The sequence below is a fragment of the Emys orbicularis genome, chromosome 1, assembly GCF_028017835.1.
Source record: "Emys orbicularis isolate rEmyOrb1 chromosome 1, rEmyOrb1.hap1, whole genome shotgun sequence".
In the NCBI taxonomy this organism is placed as follows: Eukaryota; Metazoa; Chordata; order Testudines; family Emydidae; genus Emys; species Emys orbicularis.
The window spans coordinates 321,724,697-321,749,821 of record NC_088683.1 but is presented as its reverse complement, the minus strand read 5'-3'; the positions used below and the strand labels follow the sequence as shown (position 1 = coordinate 321,749,821).

The window sequence follows — 25,125 nt, the reverse complement described above, 5'->3', positions numbered from 1 at the left end:
CCCCATTTCACCCTCCTGCATGCACCACTTTACCAATTTATTTTTTTCACTAACATTAATAGTTGTTGACATCTGGAGTAGTAGTTGGCTGTGTTGGGAGACAGCAGTTTGATAAAGGGTTGAGTACAGAAGGACAGTTAAAAGGAAAGATGGAGGATGACATTCCTCAGAAGACAGAGTTAAGGTTGTGGTGCATGGTAGCATATGGTAGCAGAGGGTATGCACATTAGGTGGGTTAACTTTTTATTTCCTTACTTTTATGGATTTGTGTCAGGTATGTTGCATGTGTAGCAAAATTGCTTCAAACTACAAAGTATTTTGCGTATTAAGTCTAGCAGGTTTGCTTCTAGACCCAAGGTGATAGTGCCTTGTACCTAAAAATGACGGCATTTCAGATTAGGAGTATAGGCAGGCACTGCAACATCAGTGTTTAACATTGTACATTTGTTTCATTCATATGGCCATCACATACATTATGTAATCAAGTCTGAACTATTCCAGCATCACAAAAAAGCTGGAAGTATTCACAACAAAGATTAGATTTATAAGTGGCCAGGATTGGCCACTGTTTCAGAGATACTTCATGTTTAATAAACATTTAGTAATCTTAGTATAGATCAGGGATTCCTAAACTTGGTTCGCAGCTTGTTTAGGGTAAACAAAGCGTCTCACGGCCCACCAGAGGCTTACCCTGAACAAGCCGCGAATCAAGTTTGGGAACCCCTGGTATAGACGGTCCCTTTTCTTTTAGGACTGTGGAAACAAAGAATCCCATCCACTGAGGATTTGCTTTAAACACAGTGTTCCCTCATTTTCCTTTAGCTCCTATTCACCTGTTCATCTTTCCAGCCACATCTCTATCATTCATAAAGCACTCAATGTTAAGTGGGATGTCCGTGCTGTTAGAGCTCATTAGCTTCTTCAGTTTCTCACATTCCTGATATAGACGAAGAAGGGCTCGAATTTTTGATTTCGGATCCAGTTTATACTTTGCTTTTATTTCTGCACAAAAGTGATCCACTAACTTTTCATCAAAGTTTCTCCCCCCTAGGAAGGGATCAAAGGCTGTGCCAAGCACCTGGTTTGAAAGAGAAAATAGTTTAGTTTTACATTTGACAATCAGACATTGCACTGGACTTCCACCTATACCAGCAGGCCTTTTTTAAAACAAAGACGCCACCACGTAGGCTTATTTCTTCCAATGTGTAGGTTTAAAGATTTAGTAAGGTATTAGTAGAGGCTGGTCTGTACACCTGTAAGTTGGAAGTTTGCCTTAAAAAAAAAAAAAAACAAAAAAAAAAAACAGCCTTTCTAGAATGGGTGACAGTCCAGTGTCATCAGGGCCTTAGTCCACACATAGGTTCAAATGGCTTATTACAAATCTCAAATAACTGTACTCTGATTACAAGTCAATCCACTTACAGCTTCAGTGTAATTGCAACATAGTATAAGGAGCCAATATTAATGGTGCCAAAATCCTTAATGTTTGTGTCCACCATATCACTTTACACACATTAAATAAATACTTCCAAAAAATGAAGCTGTAAGTTGTATATTTTAGTAGTCTTTACATATACTGCCACGAAGAGATTTTCTTTTTAAAACGTGGTCAGCAAGTTCAAGAGGTTTAATTGCTTTTGTTGTTTCAGTGTACTGTTACAACTATTTCACGCGTTTATATTAGAACAGTTTTCAGGTCACTTGAGTCCCTGCAAAAAACTAATTCACAGTCTAGAGCAAGACCTGCTAATCAATATGTAGAGATGCAAGGTGTTGTACAGCCACGTTCTGTTTGGTTATCATTTCAATTCAAACACATTTTAGTGGTACAATTTTCCCCCCTTTTTTCTTGACCGAACTTTACATGGCCCATGGAGTAACACACAAAAATGGATTATCAGCTGACTACCTTTAGTTTACCCTTGTTAAAAGCACAGGCTGATACTTGAAATGCAGAATGTCCCATGTCAACAAACACCACTATCCGTGGCTTCTCTTCTGGAGCTGGAAGGTCTTGTTTATAAATTCCATAGTTAAGAGCCACTGTAAAGCAAGAAGCATCAAATGTTATCTGCACAATCACTAGTGGATCTCCATTCAGTGCATCATTCAGCTCATCATTTTTGCAATGGTGCACAGTCACAAAAGGCAGGTTCCAACTAAAATGTTTACATATATACATTGCTATATTTACTTCCTAGCACTAATACTTCATATTACATCTACCAATGAATTTTCTGAGCCCTGAGCACATCAGCAAAAGTAGATTAAATATTTATATGGATGTTGACATCCACAATTGCACTGATAATGGTTTTATATCCTTTAACAAAAAATTCTGATTACAAATATTACGAAAAAGTTCCTCATACAGGCAACTTATTGAACAATTGATCACTATGATGCTTCTTGCACATTCCTCTGAGGAGACAGGATCCTGGACTAGATGGACCACTGGTCTATACTGCTAGGGCAATTCCTATCCTCAAATGTGTGAGTCAGGGGAAAGTTAAGTACAGTACAGTAGAACTTCAGAGTTACGAATACCCGAGTTAAAAACTGACTGGTCAACCGCACACCACATTTGGAACCAGAAGTATGCAAACAGGCAGCGGCAGAGACAAAAAAAAAGCAAATACAGTACAGTACTGTGTTAAACGTAAACTACTAAAAAAATAAAGGTAAGTGTAAAAAAATTTGACAAGGTAAGGAAACTGTTTCTGTGCTTGTTTCCATTTAAATTAAGACGGTTAAAAGCAGCATTTTTCTTTTGCACAGTAAAGTTTCAAAGCTGTATTAAGTCAATGTTCAGTTGTCAACTTCTGAAAGAACAACCATAAGGTTTTCTTCAGAGTTTTGAACATTTCAAAATTACGAACTTTCCCTCCGGAGGTGTTTGTAACTCTGAGGTTCTACTGTATTCCTATTAAGTCACCTTAGGAAGCAAAGCATTCTCTTTTTACCACCTTCACAACACCTCATGACAGAAGTTTTATAAGTCAAGAAAAAAATGGCACAAGTGTTGTAAACCAACTCTGCTTTTAGTGACTGGTCTATTTTTTAGCAATTCTTAGTTTGAAGTTATTTGAGTATCTAAATGGATCTCCATTAAACATACACTTGCTGGAATATGTTTCCTTTGCTTTACCTGCTGTCATGTCATTCATCAGTCTCAGACAGTTTAGGCCAACAATCTGAGCAGCATCTAGGACAGACCTCCTTTCAGCATCAGTGAAAAATGATGGAACCTGAAGAAATCATGTGGGAACAGAATTACCATTAGAAAGCCAGACTTTCAACACAAACATTTGTTTGAAATACTATCCATTCTGCATCCCCAAAAGGAGATATCTGCCACTATATCTAGCAACTGCAAGATTTTAGCCCAAAATAAAGTTAGTTACTTAAGACCCTGATTCAGCATAGTACTTCGTAGTCCCATTGAAGCCAATGATTAGGTACTGTGATGAACTGGGGCCTAAAAGCACATGCAAGACCAATCAGTAAAGTAGAATATTTTGAGGAGAAGCATAATGTAGATGAATCAAGCCTAAATTAATTTTTGACAAGAAATGGAAAAAGTAGTCAAAGTTACTTTGATGTTAACATTAGATGCAGCATACTGCCAAAAATTTTGAGTTTAAGTTCTTTGCTCTACTTGGAACCAAAGGAATTTTCCCAGTGGCACGGTGGTGCCAACTGGCAGATCACTTAAAATAAATATTTAATTCTTTGATATATTGTGCAGCTTGATAGAGCACTCACAATATTTCTGTCTAGGCATTTTAGCTTGTTCATCTTCATGGTATCTGAGCAACTGTTCAACACTTAATGTAACACCCCCTATCGTCTTTTTCCTAATTACGATGCTTTTCAAAGCTATTTTACTTTAACATAAAGTTAGTATATTAATATGAAGTAAAAAAATCTGTATTTTAATATTGGCTGTTTATAGCTTCCATTGCTTTATAACAAGCTCATATATAGAATACACATTTTCCTTTTTAGAAGAAGGTTCTGGTAATGTTAAATCTAATATGTACAACGTTACCCTGAGCATACAAGTACTTGAGTTGAACAGCATCTTAAACTTCATTTAAACTAGAAATCTTCAGTGATTACAACTAGGGAGATTAATGTCTCTATTGGTCCAGTGTAATAGAATTACTTACAGAAATAACACAGTCTGTTACTGGCTTTTTTAGGTTAGTCTCAGCAGTCTCCTTCAACTTAGTCAACAGCATAGCTGTTATCTGTTCCACACTAAAGAAATGTTCCTCATCCATGTACATCACCTGTTTAGCAAAAAAAAAAGGGAGGACAATTTCATTTTAATTGCAGAAATGCAGAGTACCACTTAATAGTTCTGGATGCTCTGCTGACCAACAACCCTTCCCTCCAATCTTAATGCACTCGTGCAGCTCATTATACAGTTACAATTGAGAATTCACCCACCAGCCCCTTGAGTGTTTGCAGATAATGTCATTCTGTTTCTACACATTGAGTGTAATTGATAAATGAATGAATTCCCCTGGATAAAAATCACTTGCAGATGATTTATAGCAATTCAGATAATGGTGTAAATTGTAAGTGTCAATTAGTGAGGCTAGCACACAGTAATGAATCACTATGCCAATAAGTTAAAAGTGGCCAGCAATTTTCAAATTGCTCACCATTGCAGAAAAGGTAAGAAATTATCTACCAAGAAGCATTCAGTTAGGAAGAGCTCTTTACAGCAGTATTAAAAACATTTACTTAAGAGCTTCTAGACTATTTCATAAAAGATTTTCCCAAAAGATCACTATGTTCATAACCTAAAATTTGTGTTATCTGTTTTGGTAGCCAGAACAGCTTGCACTTCAATAGTTCAAGTTATACCCATGAATCAAATAATATAAACAAACTTAAAAGACAAAGTTAAACAAGTCTTTACTCTCATATTGCTTCCTTCCTACAGACATCTTTGTAAACTGAAATGGTTGGGAAGGGGAAAGAAGTAAAATCAATCAGTTTTAAAATACCTCTGTATTTCCCTTCCTTTGTGTATTCGCCTTTTTGTCATCTATTCTATAGTATAGAAAAGGTGTAAAGCAGAATGCTTTGTAAGAGACCCTCTTGTGGACTCCAAACGTCGCAATCTCCTACTGATTTGTTCTCAAAACATTTGTCTCCATGGACAAGAAAAAGCTCCACACAGATTGAGGAAAAAATTGAAAATGACTGTCACAGTACTGTCCCTCTTAATACCAATTTTTTCTAACTTGTATATGTGTTAAAGAAAACTACTTAAACTCACTCCCATTAAAGAGACACCAAACAAAGTATCTACCATTGTTACAACTCACACTTCAGATAACTATAGATTAAGAAAAAAGTCTCTTCAGTTTATTATTGTCCATGTTTGTGTGGATCTTTCACAGAGCACCAAGGAAGAGGGTTTTGTTTTTAAAAGAAACGGAATTGTGACTACAAAAATCACACTAATTGGCTGTGGAATCTATGGGGCAGGTTTAGTAAGTGAATCTATTTTTAGTTCTTTTAAAAACTGACTAGATTTCAGATTGAGTTGTTCCTTTAAAACCATGGGATACTGTTTCGATCCTCCCATGTACCAGCAAAAAAGTCCAATCTACAGGTGGATAGAGACCACTTGTGTGTATCCTTTGTGTAGTTTAATTATATGATCACATACCCTATCAACTATATCATCACTTTTTTCTTATAGCTTTAGATGCACATTACATATTGAAACATTCTCATTGGCATAATGGCCACTGTATTTACCGGACAAGCTTCTTCTATGCTAAGTTCTCATCTCTAGGTCTCACTATTACTTTGTTAATTAGGCCTGGTGCACACTTCAAAGTTTTGCTGGCACACCATTGTCAGTTAGGAGTGTGGGGAATAAAATAAAATAAACACCCCTAGCTGACAGCTGTGCTGGCAAAAGCCCACATGGGGATAGTCATACCAATAAAATGGTCCTTTTGCCAATATAGCTTATTTTAATTGGGGTATGGTGTATGCCAGGGGTTGGCAACCTATGGCACGCGTGCCAAAGACGGCACGCGAGCCGATTTTTAATAGCACGCTGCTGCCTGCCGAGTCCCAGCAGGCAGCAGTGTGCCATTAAAAATCCTGCCCAGCCCGGCCTGGCCTGCTCTTCTCTGCCCTCCGCCCCCCCGGGCAGAAGCTTGGTCCTGCCAGCTCCCCTGCCTCTTCCCATAGTGTGCTGGGTTCCTGCCCCTCCTCTGCCTCTACGTCCCTCCCTCCCTGCTGGCAGATCAGCTGATGGCCCTTGTGAGGGAGGGGGTCGGGAAGGAGCAGAGTCAGCGTGCTGGCTGCTCCCTGCGGAGGTAGAGAAGAAGCGGGGGCAGGGCCTTGGGGAAGGCGGGCGGGTGGGTGGAATAGGGGCATATCCCCTCCAGCCCCCTGCCCTGACCCCTCCTCACACCCCCCCAGCCCTCTACCCTGACCCCCCCCTCACACACACCCAGCCCTGAGCCCTGCACACACCCCAGGCCCCTGCCCTGAGCCCTGTACCCCCCTCATACACACCCAGCCCTCTGCTTGACTCCTTCACACACCCCGACCCCAGCCCTGACTCTGGCACCCCCCCCCACCCCCTGCCCTGACACCTGCACCCCCCTCACATGCCCCCAGCCCTGACTCTTGCACCCCCCCACATACCCAGCCCCCATGCACCCCCCACCCCACCCTGAGCACCAAATGGAAGCTCCTGCACACCCCCCCCCACAGTCCCACCTGCACCCCTCGCACCAAATGGGAGCTGCCCAGGTAAGTGCCCCAAACCCAGACCTCCTGCCCCAACCCTGAGCCCCGTTCTCTCATTCTAGCTCCTGGCCAGACCCTTCACCCCCAGCCCTGTGCTCAGTGCACTCCCACCCTCAGCTCAGTGCAGAGAGAGGAAGAGAATGGGCCAGAACCAGGGAGAAGGTAGGTACCCACTGTAAGTGGGCAGGGCCGGGACACCAGACCAGCAGCGGGCTGAGCAGGTCCAGCAGCTGGGATCCCAGCTGGCAGGAGCTGGTGGATGGAACCCCTGAGCGGCAGTGGGCTGAGCCACTCAGCCCACTGCTGGTCTGGGGTCCTGGCCGCGGGCCCCGCACAGCCCGCTGCCGGTCTGGGGTTCTGGCTGCCGGACCCTTGCCAGCCAGGGTCCCGGCCGCAGGCCCCGCTCAGCCCGCTGCCAGCATAGGTGAACAGAACCCCAGACCAGCAGTGGGCTGAGCAGGCCGGCGGCATAAGATCAACACTTTAATTTAAATTTTAAATTAAGCTTCTTAAACGTTTTGAAAACTTTGTTTATTTTACAATACAACAATAGTTTAGTTATATAATATATAGACTTATAGAGAGAGACCGTCTAAAAAACATTAAAATGTATTACCGGCACGCGAAACCTTTAATTTAAGTGAATAAATGAAGACTCGGCACGCCATTTCTGAAAGGTTGCCGACCCCTGGTGTATACTATACAAGCAAAATAAATCTTTTGCCAGTATAAGTTGCATCTCCACAAGGAGGGCTGGGAGGCATAGCTATAGCATCCTTTCTAGTGGAGACAAAGCTTTAGTCTGCAATAGATGTTGCAGGAACAGTTTATGTACATTTATTGCAAGTGTCATTAGGGTCTCTGTCAAGTAATAGTAGAGGTTCTAACAAAGTGTATAGCATTAACTTGTATTGAGAAACAGTATGCCACCATGTAATCAGGTTATCACAGTGCATAGGCACAGGGGGAATTAAGAACAGCATTTCCCTGACTTCAGTGCAGAATTATATAATCCTATAATTATTTTAATAGTTTTTCTGCCAGAATGTGTAGACTGTGTGCACAATTGCCACCAGGGAAGCTCTTGTATGAGGAAGTATTTATAACGAAAGCCTGACTCCACTCTGGAGTAAAAAAAGCTATTCATCAGTTCAAAAGCCCTTCTGGTACAGAGGTGAAGAATAGCTTTTATGGGAAATAATCATGAAAATAAGGGATTTTAATTAAGTGCTAGAAAACAAACCTTTCCAACATAGCTATAGAAACTAGAAAGCTAGACTGCAAATATGACACTCTTACCTTTATTCCAACTCCACCGTTTTTCATTGGAACCAAATCATAACTCAAACTTTCTTTCTCCTTCTGAATAAAAGGATCATTAAATGCACGGCCATGGAATCTCTTGAAGTTAGATACTGTGTTGTTAGCATGAGTAATTTGCTGCAAGAAAGAAAAAGAAGGTATCTTGAATGCAACACTTAACCTGCATATTAGTAAAAGAACGGCAGTGTCAGATTGCTAGCCTCTGTTCCTAAACCAGTCAGGTTTACTCGCCAGAGACTTGACATCTGACCTCTTTTCTCTAATATTAAATTATGTAGGACTATAGTTTTATTCAGAAATATACTGGCATAAGAGGTGAATGAGCATTGTATTACAGAGTTTACTGTTTAAAGTCTCAAGCTGTTACAATACAGAAAGTCTACACCCCAGTCTGTGTAACAGTTTAAACTATTTTTTATTGCTCTTGTTAAAAGCCTTTTGTTCTCTAGCAACTACTGATGACTTACAGTCCCCAGCAAATACCAACAAATCTAAAAGGTAGTAAGTCCAGGGATCAACATATTGAGGGAGACTTGTTTTGTTTTGTCACCCCAACACAGAGGAAAACAAGGGACTTGGAAGCATAAAATTAACTACAACAAACCTCACCAGGAAGGGTACTTGACATCTATTTAAAAGCGTAGCTCTAGGGTCACTCAAGTTGGAAGCACTTAAACAGCAAAAGTAATTTAGTATGCAATGGGCAACAAGTGCAAAAAACTTTAGTGGCTTTTAATGAACTGATTTAGAATTTAAAAAAAAAATCTTTAATTTTCAGGTTATCGAGATAACTGTATGTACCAATGAAGAGACTTTTTTAAAGTAAAGTAATCACATGCCATTAATACTGTAGGATATTTGAGAATATTCCTGCGGTTTTGGCCACAATTAAGCAGCAGCAAGCCAGTTGGCATGCCACACTTAAACAGTGCTACTACAGCATGGTATTCTTCTGAAAACTCACTAAAACATACTGCAAGTAACAGTGAAAGACCACCATGAAGTAATTAATTATTCGCAAAGTTGTCTAGCATTTGATTGAGAATGCACAAAAATTGAAATTTAAGTTGCTGTTAAGTAAAAAACCATGTCAAAGTTAAATTAAGATGATTACTTGCTAAAAACCCAGAACAATTCAGGTATGTAGTTCTCCTGCTTGAACAAATGGCTGTTACACTCCCTTGTTAGTGAAAATGCAAAGCCCAGATTGTCATGGGCCAAGAACACAACCTAAAATTCCACTGCTGTCAGGAAAAGAGCCTGTTCACTATTGAGATGTACACCTCTACCTCGATATAACGCTGCCCTCGGGAGCCAAAAAACCTTACCGCGTTATAGCTGAAACCGCGTTATATCGAACTTGCTTTGATCCACTGGAGTGCGCAGCTCCCCCCCCTCCCCCCGGAGCACTGCTTTACCGCGTTATATCCAAATTCGTGTTATATCAGGTTGCATTTTTAAGTGTTTGTCAAATGGAAAAAATTGGTAAATTTTGTTTTCAAACTGTTAAAACAAAAAAAGCATGAAAAACTGAATATGTAGTACGCTTCTAAAGCTATTCCAAAAGCGACTGAAGCCACAAACTGTCCAAGAACAAAAGTCTGTTGTGAATGCATGTTCTCAAATGTAAGTTGAGAGAGAAACTACTTAGCTTTCAATTTAGCTAAAGCTGCTGGACAGCTTTTAATTGAATGATCTCTTAGTAACACTCCCCACATTAGTCTCCTGAGAATCCAGATAGAAGCCATTTATTTAAGACAACAAATGCTCTGAAGACTCCTTTACTTTTTCTCACTACTTCATTGAATTATGTTAACATCTGAATCAGTGACATGGAAATATAGTCTGAAGAAATAAAAATAAAAGCAGTGGTACAAAAGGAAACTTCCAAATCCTGATAAAAAAAGATCACAAAGTTAAAACTCTAGTGAAATATTTGTTCCACAATGTTTTATGTGGATATCTGTTTTAATTAGTTTATTAGAGCATAAGCTTTCGTGGGCTACAACCCACTTCTTCGGATGCATATATTCCCATTCCTAGGAATGAATGAAAAACTGCAAAACTCTCTATGCAAATCATTTTGTTAGCTTCTGTCTTTGAATCTTGTAATTGCAAATGTATGTGTACCTTATGATCACTCCTATATTTTCAATCAGATCTCCCTGTTTCTTCATAGATAAATGGAAGACTTTCACAGTTGATGCTCTCTCCATGGAAACCTATCACAGCACCTTTGCACCTTGACAGACATGAATAGGCCAGTAGAGGGAGCATGCTTGGTCTGCACCTGCAGTACACTAGTCCTATTTTAGGATATAATCAGCCCAAAACATGGGTTTTAGATGTTGATATCTGAAGTTTTAAACATTGTACATGGTTATTTTAAAAAACATATTAATGTTTTAGCGCTTTTAAAAAAAATGTATTACTGCAGTGAATAAGAAAAAATATTTAACACTTTCTCTTTTCAGAGTAGTTCATTCAAGCAAAGGCCAAAGCTCTTAGTTCACATTTCAGTTTAAGGACTTATATACACATTCTACATAATTTGTGAAGATGCATTTCTAATGCAAAGAAATTTCCTAAGTAAGAGTGTGTTCTGGTGATTTTATTTTTAAAATGATCAAATAAGGCAGGCATCTAACTGGAAATTATTAACCCAGCACACAGACCTGGAGTTCTAGCAATGGCATCCTCAGCAGCAAACCTGGACATGAGACTGTCAGAATAATTCAGTTCTTTGATTTTGAAATGCTACCTGACAATTAAGATGACAGAATTTTATCATTTCCGTTTGTTCCCTTATTTGAAACAGATTTATGTTATTAATTTTACTAGTAGTTGGATTCTCTTTCATAGAAGACAACCTACCTGGTTTTTAGCTGAAACACCAATAGCTCTGTTTTTGGATCCAAATGATACAACTGATCTGAAAAGACAGAGAGGCTTGTTAATTCAGTATTTAAAAATACTTTATTGCCAATATTGCCAAGAGCTATAGCAGCTTTATTTATTGCTATTGCAAACAGAATTTGAGAGTTTGAGCAAGTTATATTGCTACTCTTGTGGCTTATGCTAATTCACAGCATTTAAAAAAAACTAATCCGCAATCTCTCTCTCCAAGCCACATACTTTTCTCTATCATATATTGCATGTTTTTATTTTCACGCACATGCACAGAAAGTTTCAGCTCCAAAGCATGTTTGTAAAGTTACAACATATGCTTTGGAGTTGAAACTTTCTGTACTTAGTCTTAGCCCAAGGGTAAATTGTTCTGTACAATTTCAAGAAAAAACTTCAACCAAGTTATCTATATGAAAAGAAACAGATGCTTGGGTCACAATTTTTTTTAAATCGTCATTTTTTGTGTGTGGCTAATCTATGAATAGCTGAACTTCTGAGTTCACATGTAGCACTGAGTAAAAAACAAAAAACAAAAAAACAAAAAAACAAAAAAACTGTTTCAATGTGGATTAGAATTTTCTTCATTGTAAAGCTGAGCAATTACAAAATCAATTTATGTGCAATAAAGCTTTAAGTTGTTTAATAGCCTGCTGTACCAAGAGCTTGAACAAGAGAGACTGCATATCTTCAATGCCACAGCTACAAAGTTTCTTCATCCCCTTTTAACAGGAAATTAAAGCCCAAAGACTATATTAAAGAAAGGCTGCAAATTAAACCATGCATCAGGAAATTAATAATTCTAATTCAAATATAACTTCTCCCAAAATGCACATAAGAGCCTTCCTGGTAACAAAAGCTTCTACCAGAGTATATGCATAAATATATGTGCAGTGTGAGTGAGTTAATAGTCAGTGAGAATCTTTTCTAATCCTACAATGTGGCTAAACATACACACATTGCATGGCAAGTATTTTAATTTAGCTATAATTACATTCTCAATGTGTAGACCCAGTTCTTTCAAATGTTAGTGCATCTGCTTTGCCTTTGCTGTGTGAACACTCTCCCCCCCTGCCCCGCGAAGGGCGGAAAGTTGTCTATTTCGTTTCCGATCACAATACAGCATTATTGTTCAGATTTTAAATGGGAAGCCTCTGAAGATTACAGAGCTGTGCACGTTACCTACGCCTGTTTCTATTCCCCGCTTCTCCAGCCGCCGCTTCCCGATCCCCGCTTCTCCAAGTGCCGGGGCCTGACGGGTCCATGTCAGGGCAGCCCCGTGCCCCACTCACGATACACCCGCGCCCCGTCTCCCGGGACTGGAAGGCTGAGCCCTTCAGGGCAGCTTTACTCGGAGGGCGCTGACCCCACCGCGGGGAGGCAGCGGGCAGCCCAGCTCCCTGTAGGGGCTCCGTCCTGCCCCTCACGCCAGGCGGCGGCGGGGCTTTTACAGGCGCGGGACCCCCGCCCCAGCCGGCGCGCGGGAGTAACGCAGCCGCGCGGGGGGGGGGGGGGGGGCTGCGCCGGGAGCTTCCAGCAAGTTCCAACTCACGGCGCAGCGAGCCCCCCGCCCCCAGCGGCAGGAGCCGCTTCAGCATCCCCGCCCCGGCAGCAGCATTCACCCTCCCCCGCCCCGGGGCCACACTGGGGCCGGGGTCAGGAACTGCAGCATCGGCCCCGCGATACCACGCCCGGCTCCCCGGACACCGCACGCGGCGCGTGAAGGGGCCGTAGCCCCCGCGCCGGGCGGGACAGCCCGACTCCCCTCGGGGCCCGGGCAGGCCCCCACCCCAGGCTCAGCCGAGCAGCCCCCGCACTCACGGGGTGCATCTGTCGCTGAACTCGTTGGCGACGGTCTCGATGCCCCCGGCCCGGGCCACCGCGATGTAGCAGCTCTGCGAGCCCAGGTCGAACCCCACCACGGACATGGTCCCGCCCGCGCGAGCCTCTCCCCGGACAGCTCCGCCGCAGAGCGCTGGCTCCGGTGCTGTGTCGCTACCTCTGGCCGCGGGCGGGGGAGCCGGCGCCGCCGCTTTAAATATGACAGCGAGGAGAAGTTTCCAGAAACTGCGGCAGCCCCTTGCCGGCTCCACGTGCGGCTTCCGCTTCCTCCGGCTTTCTCGAACAATGCTAACCAATGGCGGGCGGAGGAACGCAGTGATGTGTTTCGTTCTCATGACAACCCGGGACGCCGCCGATTCTGCGCCGGCGGCGGCTGTCAGACTGGGAGGAAGCCGCCTGAACAGTAGGGGGCGGGGCCCGGAGGCTGGTAACACGGCGCGTGCGGGGCAGGGGTGTCCTCGGATGGCCTCTTCACCGCGCTCCCGGCTATGGGCTCCCGGAGTCGGTGCGCCCCCGTAGCTGGGCTCCAGGATACCGCGTCTGCGCGCGGATACGAGACAAACCCACCCGGGTAGCACGCCTGGGTCCTGCTCGGCCTGTGTCTGCTGCACCTCCCCCCTCTCCTGCTGCTCTCGCTAGGCGGCCTGTCCTCGCCTCTGCCCTACTCGGCCGGGCGCCCTGGGACACGATTTGCCCGGATTAGCGCTGGGTGGCGAACGGACGGGGCGGGCTAGTGACTGGTGCCCGTGTGGTCGCGATGGGTTGTGCCGGGAAGGGGAAGTCCCAGGAGGGTGAAACTGACAGCCAGGCCTACAGCGTAGTTAGGGTTTGGCGGGCCTCGGCGCTGTTCCTGATAGCTACTCCGGAGTAAGCTGTCCGGATCTCCTACCGTCGTGTGGACGCTCCTGTTCTAAACTAGCCACCTAGACAATCGCTTTGAGATGTGGGGGCGGGGAGCAGAACACCGCAGGAGATGGGCTGGCACAGTGGGAGGCACAAGTAGCCTGGCCAATAATTCTCTTTGAAGACACCCCCCGCCCCCCCCCAAAAAACCCAACTCCATTCCCCTCAGCTTGCCAGATTCCTGGGTGTCTCTTATAGAACTGGGATCAGGCATGACTTGTAGGTATTTGGGCATTAGGCTTGCTGTAAATTAATACAATTTTAAAGAATTAGGCTCTGATCATTAGAAAGTTAGGACCCTAAATAACCTTTGGGATCTGGGCCTTACTGATTTAATTCTTCACTTTACTTTTTCTCCCCATTTTCTATTTTTTCTTTGTCTTCTGCATTTTGGTGAATCCTTTCCTCTGTTTTTTAAGGATAGATTTACACTGTATAGTATGCTTATGTCAGTATTATTCTCATCAGTGTTAATTGTTCTGTATCTGTCCTTGCCCATCAATATTTATTTCGGTATTGGGCCCTTGTTTTTCTTTTTCATGTTGTCAGTTTCTCCCCAAAGAAAGAACATGGGGACTATGATTTCCATCCCAAAGTAACTTTTTTTTATTTTCCATTTTCTCCTACAATCCCAACTCTTTTTTCTCAAAGGATAGGGTCAGGTTATTCAATTAAAAGGGGGCAGTGGGAATAAATTGGGCATATGTTTGCCTCTAGAGATACAAGAATATGTGAGGGTTGATATTGCTGCTAGAGATGGCACAGCAATTTGCTCCCAAGGGAGAGGATGGTTTGGTGCCAGAGAAGTTGGGGAAGAACTTTGTCTCGGAAATGTGAGCGAGGCATGATTTTCTTCTCTTCCCCACAACTCAAGTCAGAAGAGAAGGAGGTCTGTCTGAGGTGGATATGAGGAGGAGCTGGTGTGTTTGCCATTCTAGAGGAGTTGCAGAGTAACTGAGCTATGCAGTAGAGGGAAGGTGAGATCATCCATTCCTGATTCCCACCTCTTTAATTCCAAGTACTTTCCAGCTGCTCTTGCAAAAGTGAAAATATTGCCAAACTTAGTTTAACCAGAGCCACAAAGGTGTCTGCTGCTTCCCTGTGCCTCCCACATCTTTTAATTTAAACTATTTTTTGTAGAAAATTTTGCTCAAAATCTCAAATAGTTCAGAAATATTGGGTTTAAGAGGAAAAAGAATGCTGTCATTGCTGAGACACAAAACACACATGCTAAAATAATGCTCAAATTAGATCAATAAATCTTAGGCCTTATAATTAATATCAAGCACTTCAGACATTGAGACATCTAGTAACAAGGAAGGCAAGATACCTGATAATAAAATATGAATTCAAGATGGTTAAATAAAAAGTAAGTACACCCACACCTAATTCCAATTTAGGAAATCTGAATGAGAAAAGTAGTTCCCATCATATTCTATCAAAAGTGACTATGGATTAAACGAGAAGGAAAAGTTCTACATTTCCTGATTTGGGCAGCTGTCTTTATCTTTTCCAGACACTACCCAAGTAATTCTAGATAAAATCCTTACCACCTGTCAAACTGTGATTTAACTCATTATGATTCTGCTCCTGCATCAACCTGGACCTCAGTAGCTGTGCTGTGTCTCACTGAAATCAATGGGATAGTGCAAGCATCTGCAGTATCCTGTCCTGATGGATGATTGGGGCCTTATGTGGAGTGGAAAACCTCAGAGTTAAAAATATCCTTAAGTCTAGAGACAAAGATGGACTAATAATTCCTAGTCTGCAGTTCTATTAGGTGGCAAAATTAAGAACAACAGTAGATTGAACTAAGCAATACATACATACATAAAACATGGGTTAAAATGGAACATATGTATTTTCCACATTTCCCTTTTGGGGTTTTAATTTGAATTCCTTAAAAACAAAATTGGCCATGACTCTATATGAATGTTGCTTTATGACTTTACCTAGATGATATACATTATCTTGGTGTCTCCAAAATTGTTTATTAAGCATACTTTGGATTAAAAACAAATAACAACAAAAAACCTGCTGAACCAATTTTACAAAGTGTGAAAGGGCAAGTATAATATCTTGGCACCATTTATTTTGTAAGGAAACTGAACTTCTAGTCATTTACTCAAGAAACAAGCATTTTGACCCTGCTTTTAACAGTATAACCAACAGATTCTTTTTACAAGCAAAATATAAAATAAAAATATGTTGGCCGAAATATAATTTTTCAGTTAAGTGTATCAATTGACCTGTTAAAATGAGGGTAAAAAAATAATTTGCCAAAGATGGCACGCGAGCCGATTTTTAATGGCATGCTGCTGCCTGACCGAGTCCTGGCAGGCAGTAGCGTGCCATTAAAAATCCTGCCCAGCCCAGCTTGGCCCACTCTTCTCCACCCTCCGCCCCCTCCCGCGGGGACAGGGGGCAAGGGGCAGGAGGCAGAAGCTTGGTCCTGCCGGCTCCCCTGCCTCTTCCCGCAGTGTGTTGGATTCCTGCACCTCTCCTCCTCTCCGTCCGTCCCTCCCTCCCTGCCGGCCGATCAGCTGATGGCCCTTGCGAGGGAGGAGTGGAGTCAGCGTGCTCGCTGCTCCCGGTGGAGGCAGAGAAGAAGCGGGGGCAGGGCCTTGGGGAAGGGGTGGTGGTGGAATAGGGGCATATCCCCTCCAGCCCCCTGCCATGAGCACCCCACGACCCCAGCCCACACCCCTAGCCCTCTGCCCTGACCCCCCCCTCACACACACCCAGCCCTCTGCCCTGAGCCCTGCAGCCCCGCACACCTCCCAGGCCTGTGCCCTGAGCCCTGCGCCCCGCACACACCCCCAGACCCCTGCCCTGAGCCCTGTACCCCCCTCACACACACCCAGCCCTCTGCCCTGAGCCCTGCAGCCCTGCACAGACCCCAGGCCCATACCCTGAACCCTGCGCCCCCCTCACACACACCCAGCCCTCTGCCCTGAGACCTGTAGCCCCACACATCCCCAGGCCCATGCCCTGAGCCCCGCACACACCCCAGACCCCTGCCCTGAGCCCTGTACCCCCCTCACACACACCCAGCCCTCTGCTTGACTCCTTCACATCCCCCCCAGGACCCCAGCCCTGATTCTGGCACCCCCACACATACCCAGGCCCCCCACACCGCATGCCCTGACACCTGCACCCCTCTCACATGCCCCCAGCCCTCTGCCCTGACTCTTGCACCCCCCCCACATACCCAGCCCCACCCTGAGCACCAAACGGAAGCTCCTGCACCCCCCCAACACGTTCCCACCTGCACTCCTCGCACCAAATGGGAGTTGCCCAGGTAAGCGCTCCACACCCAAACCTCCTGCCCCAACCCTGAGCCCCCTCCTTCATTCTAATTCCTGGCCAGACCCAACCCCCAGCCTGCTCCTTCACCCCCAGCCCTGTGCTCAGTGCACTCCCACCCTCAGCTCAGTGCAGAGAGAGAGGAAGAGAAGGGGCCAGAACCAGGGAGAAGGTAGGTACCCACTGTAGGTGGGCAGGGCCGGGACCCCAGACTGGCAGCGGGCTGAGCAGGTCCGGCAGCTGGGATCCCAGCTGGCAGGAGCTGGCGGATGGAACCCCTGAGCGGCAGCGGGCTGAGCCGCTCAGCCCGCTGCCGGTCTGGGGTCCCAGCTGCCGGCCCTGCACAGTCCACTGCAGGTCTGGGGTTCTGGCTGCCGGTCTGGGGTTCTGGCTGCCGGACCCTTGCCAGCCAGGGTCCCGGCCGCAGGCCTCGCTCAGCCCACTGCCGGCCTAGGTGGACAGAACCCCAGACCAGCAGCGGGCTGAGTGGACCGGCGGCGTAAGATCAACATTTTAATTTAATTTTAAATGAAGGTTCTTAAACATTTTGAAAACCTTATTTATTTTACAATACAGCAATAGTTTAGTTATATAATATATAGACTTATAGAGAGAGACCTTCTAAAAAACATTAAAATGTATTACCAGCATGTGAAACCTTAAATTAAAGTGAATAAATGAAGACTTGGCACACCGCTTCTGAAAGGTTGCCGACCCCTGCACTAGACCATATGGACTCCTTAGAATACTATCTATTCCAAGCCCTCTTATAATTGCAATGTTTAACATTGGGAGGAGGGAGGAGGAGGCAGAGAGAATCCCACATCTCATTATGATGTTTGAAGAAACCAATAAGCCTCTTTGTCTCTCTTCTACTATTCAACTTGTGTGATTCATTATCATTCTCTAAAGTTTATTGTGTTGGTTAAGTTTAAAAAATTTTGAGGAAGAGCTTTGTTTACTGAATATATTGAATGCCCACTGGACTTTTAACATGTGCAGAAGATTATTATATATTTCTTTAAATCAGTAAACAAGTATTTATAACCCAAAGTCACTTACAAGATATGCATGAAATGTGAAGGCTACCTGTATTTTGAACATTGGTAAAATATGTTAAAAGTCATAGTACCCAGAGTGGTGCGAGTATGAACTGCATTTTCCAAAGTCCTCCAAATCAAAACCAGTTTTAATCAGAAAACTTAAGAAACACTTTGATGAGGACTACTTCAGTGTCCAAATGCTGGTAAAAATAAAATTAAAAAGGGGATTTTTTCCATATTTAGAATGTGCTGAGCATTCACCCTCTGAAAATCAGTCCACCTTAGTGTCTCAATTTGGGCACCCAAAAAGTGAGGCACCCAGAATAACTAGTCACTTTTGGCCTAGATCTTTTTGCCTTGATTCTCCTAAACCAGGGGTGGGCAAACTACGGCCCGGGGCCACATCCAGCCCTTCAGAAGTTTTAATCTGGCCCTTAAGCTCTAGCCGGGAAACGGGGTCTGGGGCTTGCCCCGCTCCAGCCGGGGAATGGGATCCGGGGCTTGCCCCGCTCCGTGCATGCCATGGCCGGGAACTGCGGCCAATCTGAGCTGCAGGGGCGGCACCTGTGGACGGGGCAGCGTGCAAAGCAGCCTGGCCGCACCTCCGCGTAGGAGCCAGAGGGGGGACATTCTGCTGCTTCTGGGAGCTGCTTGAGGTAAGCGTCGCCCGGAGCCTGCACCACTGCCCCCCTCCCACACCCTGACCCCCTGCCCCTGATCCCCCTCCCGTCCTCCAAACCCCTCGGTCTCAGCCCAGAGACCCTCCTGCACCCCCAACCCCTCATCCCCAGCCCCACCCCAGAGCCTACCCCCCCAGCTGGAGCCCTCACCCCCACACACACACCCTAACCCCTTCCCCCAGTCCAAAGCCCCCTCCCACACTCCTCATTTCTGGCCCCACCCCAGAGCCTGTACTCCCAGCTGGAGCCCTCACCCCCTCCCACACTCCAACCCCCAATTTCATGAGCATTCATGGCCCGCCATATAAATTCCATATCCAGATGTGGCCCTTAGGCCAAAAAGTTTGCCCACCCCTGTCCTAAACCGTTTTATATAGAACTAAGGCTGTAGTTTTATGTCCCTGTGCAATCTTAGAATTATTTTTTTCTGTTATGGAATTTAACAAGTCACAACATTTTGTATTAATTTTTATTACTGAGCCACTTGTATAATTCTTCTAAAAATCCAAAATAGAAAATAATAATAATGCACGCCTTTAAGGTAGCTTATATTGCTTATCTTTCCACCACAATAGCAAACAAAAAACTGTATATGCTCTTTTGGACATTAGGGGGTACCATAACACCACATAAACCATGAGGTCACTGCCCTACTAGTCAAGTCTATTGGCCTTTCTTATCTTTGCTACAATTCCTACTCCTGGGGGAATTCTGCACCAAAAAATTAAAAATTCTGCACACAATATTTGAAAATTCTACAATATTCTGCATATTTTATTTGTCAAAATAACACAACATAATCATGCCAGTTACAATTATTTTGGTAATTTATTTAAAAATATCTGTCAGCAAGTAAGTCTGTAATAACACAGACCAAAAAAAAAAAAAGATTCTGGTAATTTTTTTTTTATAAACAGATTCCTTACTAGGCATATTAATACAGAGTTTTTGGTAATTCATTTAAATTACAATACAGAACTGTATTTCCTGCACCTGTCAGAAGCAGTGCAAAGGCTTGGGGGAGTCAGGGGTAACGGAAGAGCTGAGGGAGAGGGAAGGTGCCTGGGAGTGAACCTGGAGGGTATTGGGTGTGAGGTTTTTGTTTGGGGGTGGGTGGGATTGTTACGGTGTTGGGAAACTTCCCCCATGCGGACCCTGGCAGACCCCAAGCCTCTCCCATTCAGTCAGGCACATCTGCCCCTGTCCCCGCACTCCCCACCCACATGGGTCTCTGAAGCCCCCCGCCCTCATCCCCAGGCTCAATGCTGTCACCCCACTAGCTCCTGAGCCCATGCTCTAGTCTGTCCCCTGCACTAGCCATTCTGAACCCCAATCTGTGACCCCCCCAGCAGCCCTGTGTGCCTCACTCTGTCCTAACCTGGCTCTTCAGGCAGGGTGCTGTGATGAATTCTGCAACACTGGGCATAGAATTTTTACTACTGGGAGAATTCTGCACATTCATCTGTCTCACATAATTTTGTAGTTTCCCTCATAAAAAACGTTTTGCCTAAGAAGTGCTGCAGTTCTGCGCTTTGCCCACCAGAGGCTGCTGTGGCGCCAGAACAGCCAGCTGTGTTGATGTGCGGAATTCCCCCAGGAGTAAATTCCATAAGGCAAGTCAGGAAGGAGAAAGTTTTAGGTGCTTCTCTCTCTCTCTCTCTCTCTCTCTCTCTCTCTCTCTCTCTCTCTCTCTTTTTAAGCTTCCATCCCCCCCGCCCTCCAAGAGACCAGCAATTGAGGGTTCTTAGGCCTGGTCTACACTAGGCGTTTATGTCGAATTTAGCACCGTTAAATCGAATTAACCCTGCACCCGTCCACACCACGCGGCTATTTAGTTCGACATAGAGGGCTCTTAAATTCGACTTCTGTACTCCTCCCCAACGAGGGGAGTAGCGCTAAATTCGACATGGCCATATCGAATTAGGCTTGGTGTGGATGGAAATCGACGGTAATAGCTCCGGGAGCTATCCCACAGTGCACCACTCTGTTGACGCTCTGGACAGCAGTCCGAGCTCGGATGCTCTGACCAGCCACACAGGAAAAGCCCCGGGAAAATTTGAATTCCTTTTCCTGTCTGGGCAGTTTGAATCTCATTTCCTGTTTGGACAGCGTGGCGAGCTCAGCAGCACTGGCAACGATGCAGAGCTCTCCAGCCGAGATGGCCGTGCAATCCCAGAATAGAAAGAGGGCCCCAGCATGGACTGATCGGGAAGTCTTGGATCTCATCGCTGTGTGGGGCGATGAGTCCGTGCTTTCCGAGCTGCGCTCCAAAAGACGGAACGCAAAGATCTATGAGAAGATCTCTAAAGCCATGGCAGAGAGAGGATACAGCCGGGATGCAATGCAGTGCCGCGTGAAAATCAAGGAGCTGAGACAAGGCTACCAGAAGACCAAAGAGGCAAACGGACGCTCCGGATCCCAGCCCCACAGATCCTGTTTCTACAAGGCACTGCATTCCATCCTTGGTGCGGCCGCCACCACTACCCCACCACTGACCGTGGACTCTGAGGATGGGATATTGTCCACGGCCGGTTCCTCGGACATGTTAGCGGACGTGGAAGATGAGGAAGGAGATGAGGAGGACGAGGCAGTCGGCAGCGCTTACCAAGATGATTTCCCCGACAGCCAGGAGCTCTTCATCACCCTTACAGAGATCCCCTACCAACCCTCCCCAGCATGTAACCCGGACACAGATTCAGGGGAAGGATCAAGCGGTAAGTGCTTTAAACATATAAACCTTTATTTTTTACAAAACTAGAATATTAATACTAATAACAATCTTTGATTCATGATTTCTTCCCCCTGGGCGCTTAAATAATCAGTAACAACTATTTATAAAAAAATCAAACAGTGTCCGGTTGTGCATGATTGTGCTGCCCAAGCTGCTCCACTCTTTTGTCCCTGCTACTGCAGCTATATGAAAAGCCGGTCTATATGTCTGGGGATAGAGCAATAGTCCTCCACGGACATCTCCACAAAGCTCTCCTGCAAGTAATGGGATAGCCTGTTCATCAGGTTCCTGGGGAGAGCGGCTTTACTTGGTCCTCCAAAGTACGAGACGTTCCCGCGCCAGGAGACAAGCAGGTACTCTGGAATCAGTGCCTTGCATATCATGGCGGCATAGGGCCCCGGTCTCTGCATGCTTTCTCGAAGCATCCTTTGGATCTCGGTGTCCAGGATCCTCATCAGAGTAATGTCGCTCATGACAACCTGCTTTGAATTAGGTAGGGGACTGTTAGTATTGGGACTGCTTGCAACAAGTTCCTTTACAGAACTGTGACCGCTGGTTTACAGCCACGCGGTGGGGGCGGGAGAGGGTCAGCATCCAGGGATCTTTCCCTGGCACATCCGCGAGGGGGTGGGACAGGGCCAGAGTTCTTGCTTGGCCGATTGCTGGCAGCACAGACTGGCAGTGCTTTCAATGTGAAAGGTGGCCAGTGGTACTCCTAAAGTTTTAATCTGCAACAAGTCTACGGCTTACCATCTTTGCCTGCTACAGAGAGTACCGTATCCTGCCCCGGTTCCCAGATCGGCAGTGCAAAAGCCCAGGCACTGAAGGCGAGGTTCGAAAATTCGACCTTGTCCTCAGTGCGCATGTGATAGGTGTGGTTCATGGTCTTGTTCACAGAGAAAGACTAGGTTCTTGTGAATCAAGGTTCTTGATTCACAACTACATTTATCTTTCGGAGGAATTCACTGCCTTTTCCTCATTCCCACAGCCACATCTGCAACTGTCTACCAACCCAGCCTGGAATCACACTCCCAGAGGCTAGTGCACATTAGGCGGAGGAACAAGAAGACGCGAGAGGACATGTTCTCTGAACTTATGGGCTGCTCCCGAGCCCAGGCAGCACAGCATAACCAGTGGAGGGAGAATTTGTCCGAAATGCACCGGACACACATGGAACGTGAGGAGAGGTGGCGGCAGGAAGACCAGCAGGCGACTCAAACGCTGCTTGGACTTCTGAGGGAGCAAACGGACACGCTCCGGCGCCTTGTTGATGTTCTGCAGGAACGGAGGCAGGAGGACAGAGCCCCGCTGCAGTCTATCAGGAACCGCACTCCCCCGCCACCAAGTCCCATACCCCCCTCGCCCAAAGTCCAAAGAAGGAGGGGCGGAAGAGTCCGTGAAAACTCTCACTCCACCCCTGCAGACTGCTCAAGCACCAGAAGGCTGTCATTCCCCAAAATTTGAAAAGTCCTTTCCTGGCCGCCTCAAGCAAGCCCCCGTCCAAGTTTCACCCCCCAGTTTCATGTGTGGTTGTTAATAAAAAATACGTTTTTGTTCATTGCTGTTTCAGTCATGCTGTTTTGAGGGAGAGTCTGTCTGCAGGGGGGGAAGGGGCTTGGTAATTGGACAGGACAGTCACCTTTAGCAGGCTACAGAGGCGGGGGCAGGTCCAGCAGCAGGGCACATACACAGTGCAGTGACTAGTTACCCTGGTCAGTCTGGGAGGTGGTTTTCATGCTCTGTGCGGGGGGAGGGGGGGAGTGGGTTGCTCTGTGACTTTGTGGCGGGGGAGGGCAGTTACAGATGTTATGCAGCGGTCCTTGTCCTGGATCACAGAGCCACACAGCAGGGGATCTGTAACCCTCCTCCCCCTGCCATAAAGTCACATAGCCCCCACATACACGCAGTCCCGCTCAGGAGGGCTGGCAGGCTCCGTTGAAACAACCAGTCCGCCACTGCAAATCCTGTCATTCCTGGAGTTTAGAAGGATCATTTGCATCAGTACACTACACCCGCTCCCCACCACAGTCTGCGTCCCCGGTTTAAAACATTCCCGCGAAAACAGTAAGAAAGACAACGGTGTTCATTAACAAAATAAAACTGAATTTATTTTTTTGGAAGGGAGTGGAGGGGGTCTGTAACTGGAGAGGATAGTCATCCTTAACTGGGTAAAGAAACGGGGGCAGGTTCAGCTTCTCTGTACAGAAACTTGAAAGTCACTGGTCACCCTGCTCACTGTGGAACCAGGCTTTCAAAGCCTCCCGGATGCACAGGGCGTCCCGCTGGGCTCTTCTAATCGCCCGGCTGTCTGGCTCGGCGTAATCAGATGCCAGGCTATTTGCCTCAACCTCCCACCCCGCCATAAAGGTCTCCCCCTTGCTCTCACACAGATTGTGGAGCACACAGCAAGCAGCTATAACAATGGGGATATTGGTTTCGCTGAGATCACAGCGAGTGAGTAAGCTTCTCCATCTCCCCTTGAGACGTCCAAAAGCACACTCCACCACCATTCTGCACTTGCTCAGCCGGTAGTTGAAGAGTTCTTTTTCAGAGTCCAGGGCGCCAGTGTAGGGCTTCATGAGCCAGGGCATTAGCGGGTAGGCTGGGTCCCCAAGGATCACTGTAGGCATCTCCACATCCCCAAGAGTTATTTTGTGGTCCGGGAAGTAAATACCTTCCTGCAGCCGTCTAAACAGACCAGAGTTCCTGAAGACGCGAGCGTCATGAACCTTGCCCGGCCATCCAACGTTGATGTTGGTAAAACGTCCCCTGTGGTCCACCAGTGCTTGCAGCACCATTGAAAAGTAGCCCTTTCAGTTGATGTACTGGCTGGCCTGGTGGTCCGGTCCCAGGATAGGGATGTGAGTTCCATCTATAGCCCCACCGCAGTTTGGGAATCCCATCGCGGCGAAGCCATCTATGATGACCTCCACGTTTCCCAGGGTCACTACCTTTGAGAGCAGTACCTTGACGATTGCGTTGGCTACTTGCATCACAACAACCCCTACGGTATTTTTTATTTTATTAATGGAGATATCCCATCTCCTAGAACTGGAAGGGACCTTGAAAGGTCATCGAGTCCAGCCCCCTGCCTTCACTAGCAGGACCAAGTACTGATTTTGCCCCAGATCCCCAAGTGGCCCCCTCAAGGATTGAACTCACAACCCTGGGTTTAGCAGGCCAATGCTCAAACCACTGAGCTATCCCTCCCCCCCATACGGTAGATTTGCCCACGCCAAACTGGTTCGCGACAGACCGGTAGCTGTCCGACGTTGCAAGCTTCCAGAGGGCTATGGCCACTCGCTTCTGGACAGTCAGGGCTGCTCGCATCCGGGTGTCATTGCGCTTCAGGGCAGGGGACAGCAACTCACAAAGTTCCAGGAAAGTCCCCTTCCGCATGCGAAAGTTTCGCAGCCACTGGGATTCGTCCCAGACCTGCAGCACTATGCGGTCCCACCAGTCAGTGCTTGTTTCCCGTGCCCAGAATCGCCGTTCCACAACATCCAGATGACCCATTGTCACCGTGATGTCCTCGGAGCTGGGTCCCGTGCTTTGTGAGAGGTCTGTGCCCCTCTCAGAGTTCAGGCCCTCACCGCGG

General features: G+C 46.0%; 1 protein-coding gene across 3 annotated transcripts in view; it reads right to left on the bottom strand.

Moving 5' to 3' along the window:
* The window catches only part of HSPH1 (heat shock protein family H (Hsp110) member 1), a 30,412-nt gene extending 17,213 nt beyond the window's left edge, over nt 1-13,199 (bottom strand). For 2 of the 3 annotated variants that reach the window (XM_065403885.1, XM_065403893.1), the window contains exons 1-7: nt 12,844-12,950; nt 10,993-11,050; nt 8,095-8,235; nt 4,173-4,295; nt 3,149-3,248; nt 1,910-2,043; nt 834-1,078 (exon numbers count right to left, since the gene is read on the bottom strand). In XM_065403885.1, the coding sequence (XP_065259957.1) occupies nt 834-1,078; nt 1,910-2,043; nt 3,149-3,248; nt 4,173-4,295; nt 8,095-8,235; nt 10,993-11,050; nt 12,844-12,950 (908 nt within the window). Of the gene's footprint in view, nt 1-833; nt 1,079-1,909; nt 2,044-3,148; nt 3,249-4,172; nt 4,296-8,094; nt 8,236-10,992; nt 11,051-12,843 lie in introns of all 3 variants that reach the window. The other variant, XM_065403877.1, reaches the window with a different exon arrangement.
* Nucleotides 13,200-25,125: the final 11,926 nt, after the last annotated feature.